A 26,103-nucleotide genomic window follows, 5' to 3' on the forward strand; every position below is an offset into this window, starting at 1 on the left:
ACTCACTGTCTTCTGAATTTTCTAGTTTCTGACTTATCCTGAGAGTCAAGTCCAGTCTCCCTCTTTTTGTGTTGCTTTCTGGCTGCCACACCATTATTTAAGAAACAAGTCCCCGCTGAATGAATGCTCCGTGGAATATGTTGTTATGGACATGTGGGTCATGTCAAGACTGTCAATTTTATTGTGTTGATCTGTGTCTATCATACATAGTACTCCACACTCTTGATGACTCTTGCTTATTTGACAATTTTGAAATTGGGAAATGTGAATCCTAACTTTATAATCCTTTCAATGATTTTTAGCTATTCTGAGTCCCTTGGAATTCCATCAGAGTTTAGAATTAGTTTGTCACTGTCATAGAAGAGTCACTTGAAAATCTGTATGAAAATCTTCAGTTTGGAGAGTTTAATCATCTTAATTTCAGTCTTCATTCATGAATATGGCATGTTTTCACGTTTATTTAGATCTTCAATTTTTTAACAATGATTTGTGCTTTTCAGAGTGTAACTCTTGCCCTTGTTAATTTTCTTGCATGTTTTTGATGGTATTGTAAATACAACTGTTTCAATTTTGATATATTCATTGCAAGCAAATGAACAGTTGGGTTTCTCGATCTTGACTTAGTATTCAGCAACTCTGATAAGCTTATTGGCTTTGTGTGTGTGTGTGTGTGTGTGTGTGTGTGTGTGTGTGTGTGTGTGCAGGGATTGAACCTAGGACCATTAGAATGCTAGATAAGCACTCTACACTGAGCTGAATCACCCCGTCTTGAACCTCTTAGTCAAGTGGATTTTAATCCTGTTCTGTGTTGACTTTTTTATGTGCAGATTATGCAGTTTTAATAATTGTACTACTGCTTGTCCAAAATTACTTTTCCTTCCTAATTACCATGGCTAAGACATCCAGTGTAATGTTAAAAGCAGAATCTTTATATAGTCCCTGGTCTTAGGGAGAAAATTACTAGTCTTTCACTATTGGAATATGGTATTAAGTATATCCCCCCACCTCACCTGTATCCTCAGGTAGACTGCTTTCATCCTGTGAAGAAGTTACTTATCTTCCTAGCTTATTGAATGTTGTTTCATTAAAAGGTGTTGGATGCTATTAAAGACCTTTTTCAATGTTCATTGTGGGTCTTGATACTCCAATGATATTGTATATTACATTGGTTGGGTTTCATGGTAGATCATTTGCATTCTCTTTACAAATCTTTTTTTATTGTGGAGCTAATTTTAGCTTTCATGTATGGTTTGTTAGTTTGTTGAAGAATTATGTTTTCACAGGCTGTTGTCTGGAATTTTATTGCATGGCTTTGTCTGGTTTTGTTCCTGGGGCAAATCTGGTCTTTTAGAAAAAGAAATGTTTCATCTTATTCTCTGTGAAGCTTAGATTAGCAAAGAAGCCCCTAGAGCCTGGTCTTTCCTTTGTGGGTAATTTATTGATGAATTCAGCCTCATTTTTCTCATAGGTCCATTCAGGTCACTTGTCTTTTCTAGAGTCAGTTTTGGCAGTGTGCATCTTTCAAAGACATTGTCTGTCTCTCCTGAGTTAATGATGTGTAATCCTTTTTGTCCTTTAAGGTCTAGAGTAAGGGCCTCTTTCATTTCTGATTGTAGAATTTATTTTTCTTGGTCCATCTAACTAACAGTTGTAAATTTTGATAATTTCTAAGACTATTTGGTTTCATCTATTTTCTCTATTAACACATACCCTAGCATTATTTTCTTCCTTCAGTTAACTTTGGCCTTTTTTAAAATTGCACTTACTTGTTGTTGTGTATGTGATTGTGTGCATGTGCACAGGGTCAAAGAACAATTTCCAGGAGGTGGTTATCTCTTCCTTTAGGTCATTAGGTCTGAATCTAGCATCTTTACCCATTGGGTCATCTCAGAGGATCTTGGATTTTTTGTTTTTGTTTTTTTCCTAATGCATCTAATGATGGTTAGGTAACTGATTAATGCTATATTTTTTTCAGTGTCTTTAAAAAACAGTATCTCAGTATCCTTTGTAAGTATGGGCACTAACTGCAAAAGTGGGCATTTTATTAGCTGCATCTCCTAACTTGGTATGTATGTTTATCTCAAATTACATTTGATTTTTATATGACTTCTATTTAATTTGTATTTTAAATCTATCTAATCTGCAGGGCCATGTGACTTCCAGTTTTGTGAGTTTCCCAGACTTCTGTTGATTTCTAGTTTCATTTCACTGTGTCTGAAGAACATTTTACATATTTCAGTCCTTTTAAATGTATCCAGAGTTTCTGTTTGCTTGATGACAGGGTCTCATATAGCCCAAAGGGGGCTTGAACTTCCTCCATCCTAAGTGCTAGAGTACAGGAGTGCACAGCCATGCCATTTTACCCAATGCTGGAGATTGAACCCAGGCTTGTGTGTGACAGGCAAGCACTGTACCAACTGAGCAGTGTCTCTAGCCTTCCACATTTAACAAAAGCAGTTCTTTTATTGCCATCAGGAAAATAGTGTTTTTTAAATGTCTGTTGGGTCAAGTTGTTTAATAGACTTGTTAAAGTGGTCTCTTTGATGTTTTACCTAGATCTTTTATTGTTGAAATTTCTGTATTGAAATCTTTATATTGTTAGGTTGTCTGTTTTACCTTTTTTTTCTGTCATGGGGTTCATGTATTCGGTGCTGTATTAGTAGATACACTTATGTTTATTACTTACAGCTTCTTGATGGATTGATCCTTAATTATGAAGTGAACTAACTCTTCAGTAATATTTGTGTTTCTAAAACCTGTTTTACAGTTTAATAGCTTATAGCTACTCAGCTCTTTTGACTACTGTATAGTGAACATGTGTTATTTACTGTCAAACATGTTTGCATTTTTAAAGTAAAGTGTCTCCCAAAACATTATAGATTGATATTTATTCCCAGTCTTACAACTTGTGTTTAATCCATTTGCTTTTCTTGTTATTGACTCTACTACATTTGTCCATTTTACTGGCCTTTTTTTTTTTTTTTTCCTTTTCTGGTGTTTTCTGGCCTTTTCTTTTTCTTTTCTGGTGTTTCAGAACAGGGTTCTTCATGTAACAGCTCTCCCTGGCTGTCCTGAAACTTGCTCTGTAGACCTGACTGACCTCGAACTCACAGAGATCCACCTGCCTCTGCCTCCTGAGTGCTGGGATTAAAGGTGTGCACCACACCTGTATACTTGTTTTCTAGGTGTTTTATATTCATGCATTCTGGTTTTTGTATGTCTCTTCCTTTATTTCTCCTTTTGCTTTCTTTTGAATTAGGTATTATCTACTTTTTGCTATATATATTCTATCTCTGTCTCTCTCTCTCACACACACACACACACTCTTTAACTTCTTAGAACTTAGCTTCAAATTCATGTCAGCAAGGTATATATGCATTAGTGTTCTCTTCCCCATTTAACTTTTGTGAAGGTCTTGTTTATGTATTTATATATATATTCCATTGGAAGTGCTGCAAATCCACTATTACCTTGATTAAATGGTATGACTTTTCAAGGAGCCAGGAAAAGGCATGTGTGTATTTATAGCTACTGCCATATTAACCTTATTTACAGTTCTGTTTATTGGTTCCTGTGGGTTTAAGTGGCATCTGCAGTCCCTTGTGTAATACCCTACCCACCTCCTTTATACATTTTTGGTAAATGTATATTTCTGTTACAACTACAACAACACATCATACACATTTTATTTTATGTAATTGCTGTTTTTAATTAAGAATATGCATTTACCCTGTCTTTGCAATATGGTAATGCTTTACAAGTGCCCTTTTCATGTGTATTTGTATTCCTTGTTTCTATGGCCTTTCTATGAGGATTTACTATGTGTTTACTCACTTCTGAAAGAATGCTCTGCACTATACAGGAGGCTTTTCTTTTTGACCTTTCTGAATCTGTTGTTCCACTTATATAGTTTCTGATGAGAAGTCAGCTCCTACCTTATTTGACTTTCCCTGTAAAGGAAAAATGGTTTTCTCGATGCTTTCTATAGCTTTACACATTTTTACTCTGATAAACCTGGTGTGGATCTCTTATTCAGTCTGCTGTTTGATGAGCTTCCTGAATGTATACATTAACGTTTTCATGTAAACTTGGGTGCTATCATTCTTTCTTTACCCCAGTGTCTTGCTATGTAGCCCAGGCTAGCCTGAAACTCTGGATCCTCCTGCCCCTGCCTATCATGATGCTTAGCTTAGTCTTTATTTCTTTGAACATCTTTTCTTGCTTCTCTGCCTCTATCTTCTTCTGACACTCTTGTTCCATGAAAGCTGATGTGCTTCCTCATGTCCAACAGTTTTCTGGGGCTGTGTATCTTTTTTTATCTTCTTAGGCAAGTTTGTTGATTTTTTTTTTTCTTTTCCAGTTCGATCTACCAACTTCCACGTCTAGTCAACTTTTCATTTTAGTTACTGTATTTTTCTATACCAAGCTGTGGTTCCATACCAGGCTCCACACTAAACTTCAGGTTTCCATGAATGGATGGCTGTTCATTTGCTCTACAGAGTCTCTGAATATAGTGGCATCTGTCATGCCTGATGTGGATCTCTCTAAGTATTCTCACTGTTTGCAGGTCACAAAAGAAGACAAATCCTTCCAGAATATCATGCGTTGTTACAGGACTCAGCCACAGGCCCGGAGCCAGGTAGCCATGTTTTCTCTCAGGGCTGAAAGTAAAGCTTAAGTCTGTGATGAATTAAAAAAAAAAAAATTAGCTATAGTTAGTTTTGTGCCTTTCTCCCCTGCCAGGATTTATAACTAAGAATCTAAGAGGATTGGCTATTTTCATTTTTCACATCACTGGCATACAATTTCATGCAGTTATTTAAAGTCCTCTTCCTCCAAAGGCAATGATGGGAAATATTTACTCTTATGTATATGGGTGTTTTGCCTGCATGTGTATCTCACATGGGTGCTTGGTGCTCTTAAAGGCCAGAAGAGGACATTGCATCCCCTGGAACTGGAGTTAGACTCTTGTCAGCCATCATGTGGGTTTTTTGAGAATCGAACCTGGGTCCCCTAGAAGAGCAGCCAGTTCACTTAACCAATGAGCTATCTCTCTAGCCTGTGACATATTTCTTAATTCAGAGAATCATAAACTAGATACAAATTTAGAAGTTAATAGATTTTTATGTCACCTTTCGTCTGGTTTAGTGAAAGCACAGTAATAAAACTAAAACAATGACTGAAAATTAAAAAAAAAAAAAACATTTTATCTTGAACATGGCTGATTTGTCACTTACCCAAGAATCTTTGGGTTAGATCTTTGTTTCTTAAAATGACTTGAATTTATAGTCAGTATTAGCACTGCTCTGTAGTGTCTTGGAATTTGAAGTGAGACAGGCTCCAATAGAAGTGCCAACTGTTAGTGAATAGCTTCTGTGACCCAGATCACAAAGTTTTGTTAGTTATTGAGACAGGCTATGTAGCCCTGGCTGGCCTGAACTCACTGTGTAGATCAGGCTGGCCTTGAATCCACAGGGCTTTGCCTGCCTCATCCTCCCAAGTGTTGATATTAAAGGATGTACACACACCAAATCCTAGAGTATCAGAGTATTTATTGCTTTTAGCAAGTAGTGTGTGTATGCACATATTACCCACATCTGGCTAGATCAAAGGTTTTGTTATTCTATCCTTTTTGAGATAGTAGCCCAAATTGGCCTTGAACTTGCAACAGTTGTCCCTTAGCCTTTTGAGTGCTGGCATGACAGACATGCACAACGCCTAAGTTGGCTGCAGTTCTAACATTCCCCGAAGACAGCCATCACTAAGTATATTTTCGTGAGAAGTATCATATGTTAAGGTCCTACCATCTAGTATAGAGTCAATAAATGCTAGCTTTTGTCCTCTTCTCACTATCTCTTTAAAGGTATACAGAAGTGTTCTGATCAAAGGAAAAAGGAAAAGAAGAAATTCTGGCAGCAGTGACAGCAGAAGCCACCAGAATTCTCCAACAGAACTAAATAAAGACAGAGGTAAACAAGACAGATATTTATGAACATTTAATATTTAGGCCAAGAAGACTAATAATTATAAAATAAAAATATGTATAGAAGTATCTTATTCTCAAATAATTTGTTGGAATAAACTTAGTGGTCGTTTGTCCTTTATTCCAGTGCTTTGAGGCACTCAGAGAACATGTTTCAGATAGGAATTTCTAGCCTGAATTCCAGAAAGAGCTTGCCTGTTGGTTAGACCTGTGATATAGAAATACTGTTCCTAGTTGTTGACCTAAACTTGTTAGTATATGGCTCAGGTTCCAGAAACCTCTGTGTAACTTATTAATATAAACTACTCAGTCAACCTGTGGTGTGGTTATGATAAGGGAATAAAGTTGTTAGTATTTTGAGCTTTGCTTCTTGATATGAAGAACAGAGCTCAAGGTCCAGGAGTGGTGGCCCATGCCTGTAATCTCATCTCTACTAAGTCTAAGGCAGGAGGACTGTAGGCTCCTGACCTGCCTGGACTATAAAGTGAGACCTTCTCTCATTGGATGATGATGAAGATACAGCCAAGGGCTGAGGAGATAGCCCAGTCAGTAAATTATGTGCTGCACAAGGATGTGGACCCATTTGGTCCCTAGCCCCCCCACATAAGAACCAGCATGATAGCAGGCACTGTAATCCTAGTTCTTGAGAGGCTGGTTAGCCAGCTAGTGCAGTTGGTGAGCCCCAGGTCCCACTGAGAGACCTTGGCTCAAAAAACAGAAGGTAGACAGCTCCCAAGGTATGGTACCCAAGGTTGGCCTGTGGCCTCCACACATATGTGCTCCTGCATACACATGAATGACACACACCAAACCCCTAAACCCAGAGTGCCTGCTTATTGCCATTGATGACTAATGCACACATAGAGCTCTTTCCCCCTTTTCCTAGTGAAGTATCTTTTCAAACAATCCAGACCAACATCCTTTGTTTTCTTGGCTGCAGCCAGTAGAGACTCCAGTCCAGTTATGAGGTCAAATAGCACCTTACCAGTTCCACAGCCCAGCAGTGCCCCTCCTACACCAACTCGACTCACAGGTGCCAACAGTGACATGGAGGAGGAGGAAAGAGGAGACCTCATTCAGTTCTACAACAACATCTACATAAAACAAATCCAAACATTTGCCATGAAGTACTCGCAGGCAAACGTAAGTGCATCAGGGATCATTGGATGCTGCTTTACTTCTGATGGGGAGGGATCATTCGTTTGACCTTTTCCATCACAAACTATAAACAAATAATGCTTTCATTAAATAAAACTAAGGAAGTCTCCAACCCAAGTACTTTGCCTTTATCAACATAATTTCTGCCGATGCTCAGCAGTATGAATAAGACTGTGTAGAATTCTCTATATCCAGTGGAACAGGAGACAGCAACCACATGGGCTTAGATTGTGCAGTATTTAACAGCGATGGCCTTGCAAATTACTAAACTCTATGCTTTCTGTCACCTCATATATTAAGAGAATAGTAGTTAATGGTTTATCTGGTTGTTGTAAGGCTTAAATGATGTATAAAAATACTCAACAGAGGAACTGGCAGAAACCAAGCCCCTACAGGTGTTAGCTATTAGTATTCTTTGATTGTTGCTGATCCATTGCTAGTCAGCATTGAAAAGCTTCTGCTTTATTTTGCTTTTCCACTCAATAAAATAGATGACTTTTAATACAACTTGGCTAGAGAAGTTTTTTTTCTCCTCAGAATTTTTATTTTATTTTCAACAGATGGACACTCCTCCCCTCTCTCCCTATCCATTTGTAAGAACAGGCTCCCCTCGCCGAGTACAGTTATCTCAAAATCATCCTATCTACATTTCCCCACATAAAAACGAAGCAATGCTTTCTCCTGGAGAGAAGATTTTTTACTACTTCAGCGACAGCCCATCAAAGGTAAGACTCCATGAACGGCTTTCACTAACTCTCAAATGTACTAGGAGGCTGGGAATAGAGTTTTTGCTAAGTGTGGGTACTTCCTAGAGCAATAGCAACTGCCAGGCAACAGAGGGTAGCAAGTCACAAGGGACAAAACCCAGGGTGAACTGGCTTGATTTTTGAGGACATCAGGGTTAGAAATAAAGTAGGGGAACTAACTCCATTTTTCTGGATCCCTTTCCTATTCCTATTTTGGAGTTTTGTTTTATTTGTAAGATTTTATTTTTCTGTTTCTGTTCAGAATAGAAACATTGGACCCCTAAACTGGTTACCAAGTTCTGTTTCTGCAATAGAGTGTCTGTCTTTTGGACTCTGTTTGAGGAAAAAATGGAGAGCTCATTGTTAGACACATGTGGTAGCATGTGCCTCAGTCTGAGAGCTGGGAAGCTTGAGGCTTGACGGTGAAGAATTACACATTTCCTGAGATATAGAGGTGCAATCCAACAAGCAGAGAGGAAGAAAGTGATATTCTTAAGGCAAAGGCTGTCTCATTGGTAGTAATGTAGACAGGCTCAGCTGGGGACTGAAGAGCTATGGCAAGCCAAATGCAGATGTGCCCTCTTGACTGGGATGTGCTGGGGAATCAGGCTACTACACAGGGCAGGGTGTGGTGCCTACATTGATGACACTGGAGGTCACACACTGAATTTGGCTTGTTACAGCTCTGCTGACTGAGCCGTCTCCCTAGCCCTTTTACCTATTTTATTCATTTCCCCCCATAACCCACTTGGGAATGTATTTGGTTAAAATTGCAAGTCCAGTTTTATAGGAAATACTGTCCCAATATCGAAAGCTCATCCCACTGCAATTGCTTTTGGGATCAACTGCTACCAATCTGTTTGTAGGTTTCACAAATAACCCCACTAAGACAACCTGAAGTTAGATGTAAACACTTAATGCAATTGCTTCAAATGTAAAGACAAACAGTTTAAAGGATGGCAATCCTGCCTGGCGGTGATGGTGCACACCTTTAATCCCAGCACTCAGGAGGCAGAGTCTGGCAGATCTCTGAGTTTGAGGCCAGCCTAGTCTACAGAGCAAGTGCTAAGATGGCAATCCAAATGTCTAGTAGTTGATGAATAAAATGTGCCCCCCCCAAAGAGGAAGTACTAGTACATGATTCAGTATGGGTGAGCCTTAAAAACATGACAGTGAGTGAGATTAGTTATATAAGACTACATATGAGTCTGCTTAGGTACACATTTGCAGAGGCTGAAAGTAGATTAGTTATTGCCTAGGAGAAAAGGAAGCATTTCTCCTAGTGGGAAAGGTTTCTCTGGGAGCAACAAGGTTGAACGTGGAGACGGTTGTACTGTGCAGACATCACTGGGGTCACACACTTCAAATGGGTGAACTAGATGCTATGTAAATTATAACTCAGTAAGGCTGTTTTAAAGAAAATGTTTAAAACACCATACTAACACCAAGGAAAAAGACAACCAGAGTAGCTATGTAACAGGAAAACTGGACTTCAAAGCAATGAGTATATGTCCAAGAGATCCATTTCCTGGGTTGGGAATATTGCTCAGTGCTAAAGCATTGGCCTAGCATGTACAAAACTCTATGTTCAATTACGAGAGATTTGAGATGAGAGGGGAGATGTGAGAGGAGAGAAAAATACATTCATAGTTGAGAATTCAACCTAACTGATAGGATAAATAAGGAAAGAAAATTAATAAATATAAAAAAAGATGGGAACATAATCCAACAGCATCAGTTGCATGTGGAACATTTTTGCCAACGTAGACCACACTCTAGACTATAAAGACAGGTCTTAATACAGTGCTGAGGACCAACCTAGTGACTTGGCCATGGTAGGCAGGTGCTCTACCACTGAATTACATCCCCAAATTCTTAGTAAATTAAAGGTTTCAAATAATACATTTTTTTTCTGGCCATGATGGCAATGAATCAGAAATTATTAACAAGAATGCTATCTGAAAACCTCTAAAGTTTTGGAAGCTAAACATCAGATTTCTGTGGGTCAAAGAAGAGATCACAAGAAAAATTGAAAGCATTTTATATTAATGAGAATCTACAATATTAAAAGTGTATGTGTCACTGTTCTATTGCTGTGATGGGACACCATGACCAAGGCAATTCTTATAAAGGAAAGCATTTAATTTGGGGTTCACAGGTTAGTCCATTCTCATCATGAAGAGAGCATGGCAGTACACAGGCAGACATGGTGCTGGAGAAATAAGTATCTAAGAGTTCTACATCATGAGCCATAGGCTGGGGGGGAGGAGGGGCGTGGCATGACTTGACATAGGCTTTTGAAACTCAAAGCTCACCTCCAGTGATACAATTCCTCCAACAAGGTCACACCTCCTAATCCTTTCAAATAAAGCCATTCACTGGTGACCAAGCTTTCAAATCTATGAGCCTATGGGGGCCATTCTCATTCAAACCACCACAGTAGGTTATAGCTGAAATAGTGCTAACAGGTAAATGTTATATCACTCAGCATTTCTAAATGACACACTGCAATACACTAAAAGTAGCTTGAGGGTTAAGGAGGAACTTTCATGCCTATAATGTGGAGGCACAGAAGAAATGGACAGACTCTGTGATGTAACTACACTAAGAAGCAGCAGCCTTAGGAGCCCGGCATTGATTAGATTTGTTTGCTTTTAGATTTTAGATTTTAAATTTGTTTGCTTTTAGATGTGTATGAATATTTTGCCTATATTTGTATATGTATACCATTTGTGTGCCTGGTGCCTGGGGAAGTCTGAAGTGGGCATCAGATCCCCTAGAATTGGAGTTAAAGATGGTTATGAGTCACCATGTGGGTGCTGGGAATCAACCGAGGTCCTCTGCAAGATAAACTCTGAGCCATCCCTCCAGCCCACTCGTTTTTGAAACAGGATCTCACCCACTAGTCCAAGCTGACCTCAAACTCCTGCCAATCTTCCTGCCTCTGCCTCCTAAGTGGAGGGATAACAAGCAGAGCTACCATACCAGTCTTAAATTTCTAGTTTAAAAACATTTAAAAAAAAAAAAAAAAAAAAAACCTGTAGCTGCAGGCAGCTGTATTGGTGAATTCTGTAAGACATTAAAGGAAGAAATAATGCCAGTTCTATATAAACTCTTCAAAAAATGTAAAGATAGATCATTTTGTAGTTCAATAAAAAACATCTTGGGACTGGAGAGAGGGCTCAGCAGTTAAGAACACTGACTGCTCTTTCAGAGGACCAGAGTTCAATTCCCAGCATCCACATGGATTTGTTGCCGGGTGGTGGTGGCGCGCACTCCTTTAATCAATCCCAGCACTCGGGAGGCAGAGCCAGGTGGAGCTCTGTGAGTTCAAGGCCAACCTGGGCTATAGCATGAGTTTCAGGAAAGGTGCGAAGCTACACAGAGAAACACTGTCTTGAAAAAAACAAAAAAAAAAAACAAAAAAAAAAAAAAAAAAAAAAAACTTCGGAGGAAGTGATTTGGTGTAAATTTGCTGACACACCACACCATTAGGGAATGGTGAGAGCCGGAATGCCTCCCTTCCAGTGTCCATTCTCACTGCTATTCATCTCTGCCTATAGATTCTGTCATTGTAATACGGCAAGATAAAGAAGCCATTATGCATCATTTATAGAAAAACCACTAAAGTATGAAAGTTTCCCTCTGATCCCACATGTACAACTTGGTACCCCTTCCCCACCAAAAAAATGTTAAAATTTTAATGTTTGAACTGTGAAAAAATATCATGTAATGAATTATGTACCCAAGACCACGTACTGTATGTACATAATAGAATTACTTACAAAACTATACTTTATAAATGTGCTCTGTATTAAGGTATTTAACTGTACAATGAAGAGTAACTTTATAATTTATGTACCATTTAATCAAGTGATGTAGTCAGTGAGCAATGTAAGGAATACTGAGGTACATTGGAGACCCACAGAGACAGCAAATGCAGACTAGACTTCTTTTAGGAAGGCAAAGGGTGAAGAGAAAGGATCAAAGGAAGCTTTGTTTACGATACTTAAAGTTTTGGAAATACATATGCTGACAAAAACACTGATTTAGTTTAAAATTTCAGTTTATTTCAGAGTAAAGAATTAAAATGATGGGCTAGAGTATAGTTCAGTGGTAGGATGTTTATCTGGAATGCATTAGGCCCTGGGTTTAATCCCCAGAACCACAAACAGGGGAAAAACAAACAAAAGGTAAGTGGATTATGTCTAGGATATACTATTCTTTTGACTTTAGGTATCATGTAGCCCAGGCTGGCCTCAACTTTGCTGTGTAGTTGAGAATGGCCTTGAACTTCTGATCCTTCTGCCTCCATCTTGGGAGTGCTGGTATTGCCATGCCATTTACGCAGCATTGGGAATTGAACACAGGTCTTTTTTTCATGCTAGGGTAAAGCATGCTATCAATTGAGCTACAGCCTTAGCCCTAGGATATGCATTTACAATCTGAGGAATGAGAAGTGACCCGAATTGTCCAAGCAGGGTGGTGTGAGGATTCACTATTCATTCACTACTCTGAAATTCCTTAAACCATGTGTATACTAACATTCTCAATATCCCTTTTAAATTAGAAACATAAACAGAATTCTAGCCAACAGTTAGCAGAAGAAAATAGTTTCTGAGCAGACTTTGAGGCCTGAGAAACAATGTTGATGGCATATTCTGGCAATGCCTTTCTTCACTGGACTGCTCACTGAAGCCACTGAACATGAGAAATAATTTTAATAACTATCTACAGTTCATAGAAGAACCTGTGCCCCCAGAGGCTGCTGATGCATTACCTGTAAGGAATGCCTTCAGGAACTAAGGATATGTTCTAGTGACACTGTGGTTGAGAAGGACTGCTAGAAAACAAGTGGCTCAGGCGTATTATCCCAGCTACTGGGGACACGGAGGCAGAGAAATCACAAGGTCAAGTCCTGAGAGTTCAAAGCTAGTCTCCAAATGAAAAAGAAACTTGGCATAGTGGCTCACACTTTTAATTCTAGCATGCATGAGGCTGATGCAGGAGGGATGATGTGAATTTGAGGCCAGCTTAGGCTACAAAGTATATAACAAGATGGCCTGGCCTGTAGTGGTACCTGTCTCAAAACAAGAAAAGAGGTGGGTGGAGTTTGAGACAAGGTCTTCCTGTATAACTCCAGCTGACCTTGTCCTCAATGTGTAGGCTAGGTTGACTCTGAACCTACAGCAGTCCTCTTGCTTCTGCCTTCCACATGGTGAGATCACAGGAGTGAGCCACTGTGAACTTTCAAGTCATGCTGTTCTTTTAGAGTGTATGTGAGGCTGTCGAGATGCCTGTGGTTGGAGCCCCACATAAAGGTAGAAGGAAAAAACTCTACAGTTGTCCTCTGATCTCCACGTATCCGTGCACATGCACACACACAAATCTCAAAGTGGATGTGTGACTAAACATGGCATAACTATGATACTCTAGAACTATCAATCACAAGTTGTTGAGCATGTGTAATGTAGCTATCACAATCACCGAGGAAGTTGGTTAAAAATAGAAATGCTCTGCTGGACCTGGATTCATCAATGTCCTGGCGGGATCTGCTTAGGTTTTCTTTCTGCAAAGGTGTTCAAATGCTTAAACTGCTGAATTCACTTGAGACTCTTTAACTTAATACTGAGCAATGTGCTTTTAGCATTTTAAAGTTTTTGTATCTATTTCTTCCTCCCCACAGAAACTGAGAGAAATCAACAGTATGATACGGACAGGAGAGACTCCAACTAAAAAGAGAGGGATTCTCCTAGATGATGGCAGTGAGTCACCGGCAAAGAGAATCTGCCCAGAAAACCATTCTGCTCTGTTACGTCGTCTCCAAGATGTAGCTAATGACCGAGGGGCACACTGAGGTTAGTCTCCATTATGGAAACTGTCTTCACAGGAACTGCTTAGCAGTTAATGCATGCAGGATTATGGAACCTTGCTCCTTAATCCAGCACTTATTAGAGCCTGGTAGAAAAGGGAAGCTCTCTGACTGGGTGTAGCAGTATATACCTGTTATTTTAGCACCCAAGAGGACCAGGAGTTTGAGGCCAACTTGGGCTATATGTAACCCTGACTCAAAAGCAAAAAAAAGTAAGGACATTCTGATGAGAAATTAGACTACTGTGGGATAGTTTTATTCACCCTAATTGCTTCTCCCCTAGTATTTAATGCCTACCTTCAACACTGCCCAGAATCCAAATCTGGATTTTTAACTCTTGTAAGCTTTTACAAGTACCACAGAAAACAAATCTTTAGTAAAAGGCCTGTGTAGGTATACCCCAGCAGAGGAACTGTATTTAAATTCATTCCTAGCTGGGTGGTGGCGCACGCCTTTAACCCCAGCACTCGGGAGGCAGAGGCAGGCAGATTTCTGTGAGTTCGAGGCCAGCCTGGTCTACAGAGTGAGTTCCAGGACAGCCAGGGCTGTTTCACAGAGAAACCCTGTCTCTTTCATTCCCACTTGCATATGGTTAGGTCCAACCATATGTTTTAGGATGAAAACACCCGAGACATTTACATTCATGAAACAGAACAGAGGGGATGGCCCAGACCTGGAAGTCTCCAGGCACTTGCCTAAGGCTCCTGTTCCCTTTGCGCACTATCCCTTCCCCAGTAGATATGGTACAGTGCAAAAGTTGTGCAATGTCTGAATGAACCTGTGTAACTGGTGGCACTTTAGGGCTGTAAAATGCATGGCGCTGGAACCCAGAGTTTGCTGTATATTTATGATGGCACTTTCTATAGTGTGGACTTTAGTAGATACAAGACTTCTAGGCTAAAAAGCCAATGTTTTCTTAAAGGACTTGATGTGGCCACACGTTCTGGCCCTGTATAAAATGCTCCAATTTGTGGTAGTGGCATAAACATAGGGATCATCTGACTAAGTAAAGATTTTTGAATCAAGTTGAATTGAGAATCTGAAAAATTATGACCACTTCCTTTTGGAGGTAGTCATCCAAAGGAGAGTTATCTTTAAGGATATTCCTGGAAGTTAAAATAGGTTGGAAAATTTAGGTTTTATTAGTACATAGTACCATTTATACAAATTAGAAAATTATTTAACAGCTATTGATTACCTACATATATCTTTATTATTCATTATTGTTCCAGTCGTTTTTAAGTTGGATTAATAATCCTAAGGAGAAAATTCAATTGTAAATTGGATCGTTATAAGCAAAGTTACCAGGTAACTTCATACTGCTCTAAATAGACCTTGCACTGTCCACTAGAGTAGTGCTGTGCAAAGTACTTACAAAACCCCTTGGTATCGCTACTGTAATTTTATATGAAAATATGTGTATTTTTCAATAAAGCACTTATAAGTTAGTCTCTGTCTAGTTATATTGAAAAAGAGCATGTGTTTCCTGCATAAATGACAATCAATCATTTATTGGTTTATTTCATCTCTACTAACACATCGGTCATTCACCATTTAAATACCTGACTTCATTAGAAACCGTTGGAACACTTTTCTCTTCTTCCTGCCATAAAAATACAGTAATTTGCTTTAAAAAAACAAAAACAAAATGAACAAGCATCCTGGTTCTGCCTACTTTCCTAATGCTTCTGAGATAGACGTGTACAGCAAGTCAGCAGGCTGAGGCTGGGAAGCCAGTCTTCTCCTTGACAGCGCTGCCCTCTGGAAATGTCTTCTCTACACCTCCTTCATGGCCTAACATATGTACAGGACAGCTGAAACCACCAACTTCCACTACTACACAGTGCTCCTTTCTCTCTGGGAAAGTGCACACAACTTACCTCTAACATGTTCAGAAAAATACTTAAGCCTCAAGGTCCCCAGTCATTTGCAGTACTGAACTAGACCCACCCTGACACTTCTGACAGAAGTAAGGCATTACTTAACGAGAGGTCTCCACAACCTGCTGTTAGAGCCTACGCACACACAACACTGAGGCAGTCACTGTTCACGCCGTTTACTCTTCAGGCAGTCCTTTGCCATTAGTCAGCTTTAACTAGGCCAGAGTCCAGCAGGAAAGTGCATGGTGCACCGGGTCCACCATCTCTTAGGTTGCTACTGTTTTCTCTTCTTTACTGAAAGGTTGTACTGAGCCAGGCTTTACCCATGACAGGCCAGCAACATGAACACTTTTATTGTGCTGTTCGTCAGGCTTCTAGGCACAATCAAAAACAGACATTTAAAAAAAAAAGGACTGATGAGCAAGTTCAGAATCATACTGACTAGTTTCCCCAAGATAAGCTATATGTAACCAGTGGCCTCAAAGGCAGACCGTTGAGAAACCGGGATAGCCATTTCAAAAACGGGTATGTACTTACTTTCTGAGTCAGCATCTTCTCTCTGGCCTCATCATGGACAGAAGGGTTCCATGGAGAAAAACTTGAAGGGCAGAAAATATTAAAAAGAGTTCACAGCTTTAAAACATGTACAGCACTGATTTTTCAACAATAAAGACAATTCTAATAAAACTTAAGAAGGAAGAATTTTTTTTAAGGTTTCTCTGTGTAGCCCTGTCTGTCCTGGAACTCACTCTGTAGCCCAGGCTGTCCTCAAACTCGGATCCACCTGCCTCTTCCTCCCGACTGCTGGGATTTAAGGTGTGCACCACCCCACCACTCACCCTCTCCACCCTGGCTAAAGAACAATCTTTAAAGTTTTTCCTATCATAATTACCTCTTATAAACACTTAGCCCTGCAAACCTCATAGCACCCTGAAATGTTAAAGATGAAGAAAACAAAGCAGAGTCATCCAAGCAGTCCATCAGCTGAGCCCATAAAGGCACTGCAGCGTGCTTCCCAGCACACCCACGTCCATACGACTTAGGACCCTCCACTCTAGTCTAACATGTTCTCTCCACCAAATCTAAATGCTGAGGAGTCAGGCTGGATCTGGTTCAGTACTCCAAACTACTAGGCGCCTTGAGACGTCTGTTTCTGAATATGTTAGAGGTGAGTTGTGTTTCCTTAAACTAACAAAGCAGAGAGAGATGAGCACTATGTAACAGTCTGAAGTCGGTGGCCTGGGGTGCACGCATGTTAGGCCAGGAAGAAGGGTGTAGAGAGCAGCTCCCACTGCCTTCTGAAAAGTCCTCATACGGAAAAATGAATGAGCACCTGACAGAGTCACTAAAGACCCGGGTCTGACACACAAAGCCTTTGCTGTAAGGCCAAGAGCCCAAGTGGCATTAGGAGTTGAGGTGACAGAAAGTGAAAAGCTCCAGGCTAACATTACGTATGTTCCTCTAAAGCGGACGTGTAAAGGACCAGGTGACATACCACTTACCTGATTGCATAGGGGTCTTCTATTTTCGGCTGGTCAAATAAACGAGCAGTACATATGTTAACACTGTCAACCACTTTACTTTTAAAAAGCTGAATGTCTTTTTCATACCTGTGAAAAGTTTAAAAAATTTACCAATTTATCTTAAATACCAGTAAACAATAAGCTTATTTATCCTAAGTAACAAAGTACAAACCACATACAGTACTGCAGCCTCTGGGTTTAGAGGGCTTGTCGTGTCGATCTTGTAGAAGACTCTCCTTGCGTACATTAAGACCTGCCATATATGATTATGGTTCCGCCTGCAAGGAAACCAGGCGCGGTTACTTTCCCTGTTCCTGATGGCTGTGCTACTCCACGAGACTTGGATACACTAACCTCCACTTTGCAAATGCCCTCTTCACATCCAGTTCACCTGAGGTGGAGTCAACCAGCGGGTGAAAGACGGGGATATCGAACAGCAGGCGCTGTGTGGAGAGAGACACTTCAGTGCGAGGGATGTCGTGCCCCTAGTCAGATCAGGCCCAGCAACAGTTTGGCAACGGGGGAGATACTGCTCTCCTCCTGCAGCATGGCATCACCAGGCACGCAGTGAATGGTGCAGCACAGCCCCCAACCTCACCCACAGCCCCCAGCGGAGAAAGGATGGAGCTGCAGGCAGGGCAGCATGACCCCAGGGAACAAAGCACCACCCCTGTTGGCTGTGGGAGACAGACCCCTGAGCAAACTGATTCATCCTAACATGTAAGGTCAGGAGGAGAATCAAGAAGTGTGTAAGCCTTGATTTCCCCAAAGTGACTGAAGCTCTGCACGGCCTCAACTGCAGTTCCACTTACTGGACAGTCGCCATCTGGATAGTTATCAGGAATATACACCGTAAACTTGAATACGCCATCCTGATACAGCCCGTGTCGTATGAATATTACTCCAAACCACACTGCAGGAGAAAACACACACGCTCAAGTCTCATCAGTGTCAGAAGACCCCACACCCAAACTGAAGATTGAATCCACATCTTACCCAATGCGGAGCGATACGATGGCTGGACATAGACGCCTGGGAGCTTCTGCTTCACTACCAATGTACTAAAACGAGAGCCAGGGACTAATTAGACTGTACAGACGCCAGTGACACACAAAAGTCAAAGCATCCCACATTGTCTGAGACAAGTAGCAGCTGGCGCTCAAACTATATAAGCAGAGTCATTCCAGTCTTACGCCCGAGTCTCCTAGATCACCACCCACCCGCTTACTTCCAAACCAGCCCAGAGAAACTCGAGTCAACACAGGGTCTCAGACTCAGAAAGCCAAACAGGGAATTGAGTTTTACTCTCAGAAACAGACAATTTTGAACATTAAATTGAGGTAAATGAGCTGATGTGGTAAGCCCCCACATTTAGTCCCAGCACTTGGGGGTAGAGAGTGGTGGATCTTTATGAGTCAAGTTTCTACATAGTGAGACCTTGTCTCAAACAAACAAAACCCCACAAGAAAATTTAGGTAAATGTAGGTATTTGTAAAATTATTGCTTTTATCATTATAAATTAAGAGTTCACACATTCAGAAATTATTTTTCACTATTAAAAAATGTGGTGTTTTCCTTTTGGGCTTCAGCATCCGACATTTGTACTACTAAGTGAAGAGCAAACTGTTTTCAGTTGCAATCACAGGTACTAAATGAGAGTCCAGAGTTGCCATCACTTGGCAGTCAGTCCTTTTGAGTCTGCCTCACTGGGTCAGTGAGAGGGCAAGCTTTTGGGTGTCTAGTGTTGCTTGTGGAAGCAGACATCATTCTAAGCTCCCAAACACCCTCAACTCAGACTCTTTGGGCCTTGCTAGGGAAGGTGCATGCTGACACAAAGCAAGACACAAGATCGTGGCAGAAAGATGCTACTGTTTTGTGGTTTTTTTTTTTTTTTTTTTTTTTTTTTTTTTTTCTGGGACCCAGTTACACACTTGGAGCCATTTTGCTTGATTCCCTGAAGCTGCAGCTATGAGCTATGATTTGACACTGAAAAGAACAGTGTTGACCAAAGTACTCTAAACACAGTCACCTGCAAACCCTGAAATGGACAGAGAAATAGTTTATGGGGCTTATTTAAAGATTGATTTTTACATGTGTGAGCATTTTGCCTGCCATGTATGTAAATGCACCGTGCGAGTCCCTGGTCCCCACAAAGGCCAGAAAGGGGCATCAGATCCTCTGGAACTGTAGAAACAAATGGTTGTGAACTACCATGTGGGTGCTGGGAACTGAAGTGTTATCTGCAAAAGTGTCAAATGCTCTTAGGTGCTAAGCCATCTCTCTAGCCCGTGGGGCCTTGTTTACTCCCTAACTACCTCACATTTACTTACAAACATTTCCTAAATTACTTATGTACTCCAGACTGACCTTGAATGCACGACAGATCTTACTGCAACCGTACCAGGTAGGTCCATTACCTTTTCAAGTCCCCGAGACTTAGCAGGTCTACAGATACATGGCTAGCAGACAGTGCTACCCACAGAGTCGTTGGTCAGAGAAGGCAGTTCTGTGTTAACACACAGCAACTTTCAGTCACCATAGGAGGAGCCTGTCCACCTCACTGCTCAGCCACAAAACACAAGGCATCCATTATAGAGCTGAAGAGACAGACCATGGCTTCACTACACTGGGCCTCATTCCCTCTGACCATTACAGCATCGGTACCCTGGGAGGAGTGGTCAGGATGCCTTGAAAAGAACTGAACTATAGAGAAACTTCAAGGTTATGGAAGTGAAGAGTTCTCCAGACTGTGTCCCTCTAACAAACGATCCACACTCTACGGTACCTGGACTCCTCCTCTATGTGCCGCATGTGTCGTCCGTCACTAGTGGCATGGCACAGTGCTCAGCCCTGCTCTCCTCAGACAGGCACACCTTCAGTGCGAGGGTGGCTTGTGACAAGTTGTGCAGCCTACCCTTCCTCTCCTCATATGGATCTTTGAGAGCTGTACCAAGTAAGTCTTCTAATAACAGACCTTCCAACATACCAAACAACGTTCTGATTACTTTCCTGAGGGCTGGCAAGATGGCTCAGTCGGTAAAGGCATCCGCCACCAAGCATGATGATCTGAGTTCATTCCCTGGGACCCACGTGGTATAAGAAGAGAAATGACTACAAGATGTCCTCTGATCTCTAACCCCAACACATACATAATAAACAAAATGTAATTTAAAGTTGTAAGCACTCTTTTGAGTTTCTTCTTCCAAGTCAATGTCTGTAGTTCCTCCATCTACTGACTGTGACTTCCTGACCCTTTCCTGCTGCATTTAGTCCCGTCAGAATGCTTCCTAAAACACGAGGGCCAAATGGAGCCTAAACTTCCCAATGTGTGTGACTCAAGAGAATGCCACCCAGCTTCTGCCCACTTGATACACTCTTCCAGTGAGATGCCTCAGAAAGGAAGACTGAAATTAATCTACCAAGTTCCTAATCCACTGTATGTTCTCAAAAATCCTGCCTTCCTTCCTATTCTCCAAAGTGGCAAGCTAGAGACAACTCTGATTAATTCACAAGTCTATCAGGAGACATGATTTCGTTCTTAACTTTTAGGGAACCATTCATAACTGACCAATCATCCATGAAGGACTCACAATTCTGCAAGAAGCGAATATTCCAGGTAGAAGGGTCCATAAGAAGCATGGGTGCCATTTGTTGACTGTGCTGCTGGGGCCGGAGATGTAGGCTTCGTTATGGGCAGAGCATTTTTGGGAATAGATGGCAGCTGCTTTTTGGGTGCAGTTCGTGGAGGACTGGTTTTCACATCCCCTGCTAATGTCTTCTCTTCGCCTTCAGCTCGCTGTTCGGAATGAAATTGTGAGAGCATTTATGGCAACTCTGAAAGCAGCACACTGAGACTCCCTCCTAGCTAGCGTTACTCTTTACATAGGAATTCTCACACCATGATCAAGATGCCTTCAAATCCCTTGAGAAGACAGGTCAGAGAAGGAGCAGATGAGACTGAAGCATGACTAAAGCAGGAAGAATCCCATTAGAACGATGTAGTCAAGGCTTTCCCAAGCAACTGAAGCAGGAAAGCCATTAACAAGAGTAGAGAGGCCTCATGTACATGCAGACACTGTAGAAACGGAGTTCAAAGTAAGCAGTGTAGGTGACTGAAATGAGGTGCTCCCTGATGTGAGCACAGGCGAGGAACAAGGAAACGAAGCTGTCATCTCACTTGCTTAGGTCTCATGATCCTGCCGTGTCCACACTTGCATCACTAGCACACACTGCTATCCTCAGTCAGTGAACTCAGAATGACCAGAACACTAGCATCTCACTGCTCCTTCCTAACCTCCAATACAACAGAAGCTATTTAATTTGTTGTACAAAAACTCCTATGTGCATAGGAAAAATGGTGATAATGATGTTGATCTATAGGTGGAATTGAGCTTTTAAATTACTGCTTGTATATTTTAATCTTTCATAAGAGGAAAATATTTTTTTAAAGATTTTTTTTTATTACATTATTTATTTGGGATGCATGTGTGCCATGGCACACATATATAGGTCAGAGAACAAACTCAGATTTGGCAACAAGTGCCTTTATCCACTGAGCCAGACCATATATATATAATTTATATAATTATGATATATATAATATATAATAAAACTGTGCATGATAGCTCACACTTATAATCCCAGCACTCAGTAGGCTAAGGCAAGAAGACTGCTGTTTTGAGGCCACCTAGGCTACAGAATACCAGGCTATTCTGGGCTATACAGTAAGACTTCTCTGAAAAATAAAGACCTTTTATTTAGGTCACTTATTTAATGCCCAACTCTTAGGTGACTTGACTGAAGCTTCTCTAAAAACCAAATCCTGAAACTTCAACAGAAAAACATTAGAATATGTCACAAATTTCATCAAGTATACAAGTTAAATGAACTAATCTTAGCATAGTGATTCATCAGAACTGCTGCTGATGTGAACTCAGCCTGAGAAACTGATTTTAATGGACAAAGTAATTTCTCAGAAATAAAACCTGGTAACTTTTGCTAAAGGTTACAGGCGACCTTGATAGAGACTGTTAGCCTTCCTTTCTATCAGATTGCTTTTATTGACTGTACCTACTTTGCGCACAGAGCCTGCAGACATGCTCCACAAAGGGTTCATAACGTGTACTCCAAACAAAGAACTTCAGCGCTGGGGCATCCAACTCTTCTGTCCTTAGCATTCACGCTGCCTTGAACAAATGGAAAGAATACAACACACCAACACCAACAGTTAAGACAGAGCCTAGCACCCTGGACACACATCATGCCAACAGTCCACAGCTGGAGAGGCCTGGGAATGGCATCTGAGAACTCGATGAATAACAACCCTCTCCACACCTTTCCACCACAGGCTCCAGGTCCTCTCACACTACCATACAGCTATTATAAAAGTGGGCACCATAGCCAAGTATGCCAAGCCCAGTACTTGGGAGGCTGAGGCAGGAGGATCCAGAGTTTGAGGCCAGGTTGGATTACACAGTGGTACCCGCTGATGCAAACGAAAACATCCCCTGTGTACCAGGTTCCTGACCAGCATTTAGAATAGTCAAGAACAAGATTCAGCTTTGCTTTAGCACACAGCCATCACTGCTAGCACTGTATCCAGGCACCTGACCGATGGATGGGAAGGCTGTATTCAGGATGCACTGTATCCAGGCACCTAACTGATGGATGGGAAGGCTGTATTCAGGATGCACTGTATCCAGGCACCTGACCGATGGGAAGTCTGTATTCAGGATGCACTGTATCCAGGCTCCTGACTGATGGGAAGGCTGTATTCAGGATGCACTGTATCCAGGCACCTGGCTGATGGGAAGGCTGTATTCAGGATGCACTGTATCCAGGCACCTGACGATGGGAAGTCTGTATTCAGGATGCACTGTATCCAGGCTCCTGACTGATGGGAAGGCTGTATTCAGGAGCTAGCATTGTATCCAGGCTCCTGACTGATGGGAAGGCTGTATTCAAGAGCTAGCACTGTATCCAGGCACCTGACTGATGGGAAGGCTGTATTCAGGATGCACTGTATCCAGGCTCCTGACTGATGGGAAGTCTGTATTCAGGATGCACTGTATCCAGGCTCCTGACTGATGGGAAGGCTGTATTCAGGATGCACTGTATCCAGGCACCTGACTGATGGGAAGGCTGTATTCAGGAGCTGGCACTGTATCCAGGCTCCTGACTGATGGGAAGGCTGTATTCAGGAGCTAGCACTGTATCCAGGGTCCTGACTGATGGGAAGGCTGTATTCAGGAGCTAGCATTGTATCCAGGCTCCTGACTGATGGGAAGGCTGTATTCAGGATGCACTGTATCCAGGCTCCTGACTGATGGGAAGGCTATATTCAAGAGCTAGCACTGTATCCAGGCACCTGACTGATGGGAAGGCTGTATTCAGGAGCTAGCACTGTATCCAGGGTCCTGACTGATGGGAAGGCTGTATTCAGGAGCTAGCACTGTATCCAGGCACCTGACTGATGGGAAGGCTGTATTCAGGATGCACTGACCACCTACACGAAAGCGTGTCACTGTCCCCAGGGTCAAGGTGGTGACTAGAACCTCCTGAATGAGTTGTGTCCAGTACAAAACTAATAGCCAACGAGGTAAGAAGAAACATGGGAGACCAAATATACCTACATCAGGAAAGGGGGTTGAATCCTGTCCCTATTACCCCAAGAAAGTGCCTTTAACAACAACAACAAAACAAAAACAAAAAGAAACGGGCTCATTATGTGGTCCAGGTTGGTCAGGAATTCACTATACAGCTCAGACTGGCCTCAAACTCCCAATCGCCCTGCCTCTGCCTTAAAGTGCTAGGAGTACAGGTTACAGGCAAAGGTTCACAGCAAGAGGAGGCTTGTTTAAAGTACTAAAAATATGGAATTCTATAGGATTAGGCACTTGAGAAATTGTGAATGTATAAATTCAGGGAGGGTTCAAGTGAGACATTTCGCAAACCTGATGCTTGAAGCGTCAGGTAGTGGATAAGAAGGCAGGTTTCAAAGATCACAGGGTCAGTGGGTCACGTACTAAACATACAAAGACTCACAGGAAGACGTAGCCAGCCCAGGTGTAAACTGTCTCCCTGAGACTCTGCTGTGTTTTAAAGTATGGCTCCTTATCTGAATTATGTTTATCAGTGAAAAGGGTCAAAACTTAGCAACATTTCCTCAAATTCCTAGGAGGCAATGCTGTACCTAATCTCTCTAATCAGCAGTGATTTATTTTCTCCGGTGTGCCTACGGCACCCATGGGTGGGTACTAGCTCTACATCCCAGCCAGTGCCTGTAACTGCTGTTGTGCTTTCCAGGAGACAATGTCACCCAATAATTAAATCAGAGGACAGGGATCCCATTTCCCCCACTAACCTGCTGACTTGCAGCTAGTTAATAGACTTTGCAAACCTGCTTTTAAAGGTGGCTGACACAACAGTATATCAAAATTGGGGGAGGGGGTATGTTCCTGTTTGGCTCAAATGAAAACCACATTGGATTTTCAGGACCAGCACTCCACTGTTTAGGTACACCTGTTTTGGCAGGGTCCTTTACGACTTGGCATTTCCTACTTGTAAATATACAGGCAGCAGGTACCTTTCAAGTCTGTATCTTTTGCCTTTAAAACTTCGGTACATTGTCCTCTGTTCCTCCAAGGGGTACCATTGTGCCATCCATTGCAGCGATATTTTTAACTAAATGGTTCCAGTAGCAACATAAGCACAGGGAACTGTAGTCAACTTTTCAGAAACTACACCGCTCGCTAGATGAGCAATCTACCGTAGTCATAGCATGACATCGTCCAATAGTAACGACAGATGTACGGAAAACAAGCTCCATCCTTGTTCTCAGAAAACACCATCAGACTTTCTGCTCTTTTGGCTCTAAGAATAAAAAATTATTTGCGTGGCTTCACAGCGTACAGCTGAGCGAAGTTGGCATCTTCACCTGTGCGACGAAGGTATACCGCAGAGGGCAAAGGAGACCTGGCTACCGTCGTTCCTCCTCTGTGACACAGAGCTTACATGGGCACTAACTAATGTATCACCGCAAAACAGGGTTTACGAAATCGAACGTTAAGAGACCACCAGGCGGAACCAAGGAAAAGTAAACAGCCCCGGCCTCGGACAGTCCGGCCGGGCAGCTAGCTGGGCCGGGCACCTTCGCCTGGGGCACAAACCCGTCCCGGAGCACGCAGAGAATCTGGACAAACCTGTCCCGAGGTGATGCAAGGCTGGTGCCCGGCCCTAGCCTCTCAGCTGGCTGGAGGCCGGCCGGGCCCGCGAGTCTGCAGCCGAGGCCAAGGGCCTGGGGCTTCGCGGCAGCCCCTCGGCGGGGCGACGGGACACAGAGCGGGCCGGGAGGCCCGACGGGACAGCCACCGAGCTCGCCTCCCTTTTCTTCCACGGCCGTCTGCCGAGGCCGCGCAGCAGGTGCCTGGAGCGCACAGGTGCGGCCCCGCCCCCGTGTCCCCGCGCGGCCGCCGTCGCCCGAGTCCCTAGCGCTCCCAGGGAACCGAACGCCGGGCCGCGAACATCGGCCCGCAGCCTGGACGGCTCAGCAGCCACCAGCCAAGAGGCAGGACTCTCACCTGGACGCCCTCGTTGCGGAGCTCCGGCGGCCGAGCGCCACCGCGACCCGACAGCATCTCCGGCCGCAGCGCAGGCCGGCCCCTGCCGCTCCTCTCCCGCAGCGCCCCGCCCCGCCCTGCCCTCGGCGGGACACGCCCTGGACACGCCCCCAGCCTGGGACCTTCCGCTCGGACACCCATGCCGAGTGGCTCTCTCGCTGTCCATCAAGGACGTGCTTCCGGAAGGCGCGGGGGGTCGGTGCTCCGTCCTGCCAATCAAATCAGCGCCGCTCGGGTGGGGCCGCGCTCGTCCCTCCCCTTACGTAACAGCGCTCAAGGCAAGCTGTCAATCAAAGAAGCTTCCATCCCTGGGGAGGTGGGGG

At 42.7% G+C, this 26,103-nt stretch overlaps 2 protein-coding genes across 7 annotated transcripts in view; one reads left to right on the forward strand and one right to left on the reverse strand.

Moving 5' to 3' along the window:
- Positions 1 to 15,207, forward strand: part of Rbl2 (RB transcriptional corepressor like 2) — a 52,622-nt gene extending 37,415 nt beyond the window's left edge. For all 3 annotated transcript variants that reach the window (XM_028871514.2, XM_037206081.1, XM_028871515.2), the window contains 5 exons: positions 4,568 to 4,639; positions 5,864 to 5,969; positions 6,924 to 7,126; positions 7,702 to 7,866; positions 13,574 to 15,207. In XM_028871514.2, coding sequence (XP_028727347.1) covers positions 4,568 to 4,639; positions 5,864 to 5,969; positions 6,924 to 7,126; positions 7,702 to 7,866; positions 13,574 to 13,744 — 717 coding nt within the window. In that variant the 3' untranslated portion in view covers positions 13,745 to 15,207. The remainder of the gene's footprint in view (positions 1 to 4,567; positions 4,640 to 5,863; positions 5,970 to 6,923; positions 7,127 to 7,701; positions 7,867 to 13,573) is intronic.
- Positions 620 to 26,103, reverse strand: LOC114694543 (AKT interacting protein). 4 transcript variants are annotated; one of them, XM_028871520.1, is made up of 10 exons: positions 25,742 to 25,869; positions 22,237 to 22,344; positions 20,753 to 20,958; positions 18,159 to 18,223; positions 17,975 to 18,075; positions 17,517 to 17,605; positions 17,342 to 17,440; positions 17,142 to 17,249; positions 16,177 to 16,237; positions 14,883 to 16,013 (listed from the first exon to the last, which is right to left on the reverse strand). In XM_028871520.1, the coding sequence occupies exons 2-10, from the start codon at positions 22,276 to 22,278 to the stop codon at positions 15,906 to 15,908; spliced, it is 879 nt and encodes a 292-aa protein (XP_028727353.1). In that variant the 5' UTR covers positions 22,279 to 22,344; positions 25,742 to 25,869; the 3' UTR covers positions 14,883 to 15,905. The 4 variants fall into 4 exon arrangements, with proteins under 4 accessions (XP_028727351.1, XP_028727353.1, XP_028727352.1 ...); XM_028871519.1 differs by having other exon boundaries at positions 22,237 to 22,348; XM_028871518.2 differs by lacking the exons at positions 14,883 to 16,013; positions 22,237 to 22,344 and adding an exon at positions 620 to 4,680 and having other exon boundaries at positions 25,742 to 26,103.

This window comes from Peromyscus leucopus, chromosome 5, assembly GCF_004664715.2.
Source record: "Peromyscus leucopus breed LL Stock chromosome 5, UCI_PerLeu_2.1, whole genome shotgun sequence".
In the NCBI taxonomy this organism is placed as follows: domain Eukaryota; kingdom Metazoa; phylum Chordata; class Mammalia; order Rodentia; family Cricetidae; genus Peromyscus; species Peromyscus leucopus.

Coding starts and splice junctions, on each gene's coding strand:
- LOC114694543 (XM_028871517.2), bottom strand. CDS start 25,921: ATGGGTGTCCGAGCGGAAGGTCCCAGGCTGGGGGCGTGTCCAGGGCGT. Junction 18,076..18,158: donor ATCGTATCGCTCCGCATTGG/GTAAGATGTGGA, acceptor TTTCTCCTGCAG/TGTGGTTTGGAGTAATATTC. Junction 17,441..17,516: donor AGGGCATTTGCAAAGTGGAG/GTTAGTGTATCC, acceptor GTTTCCTTGCAG/GCGGAACCATAATCATATAT.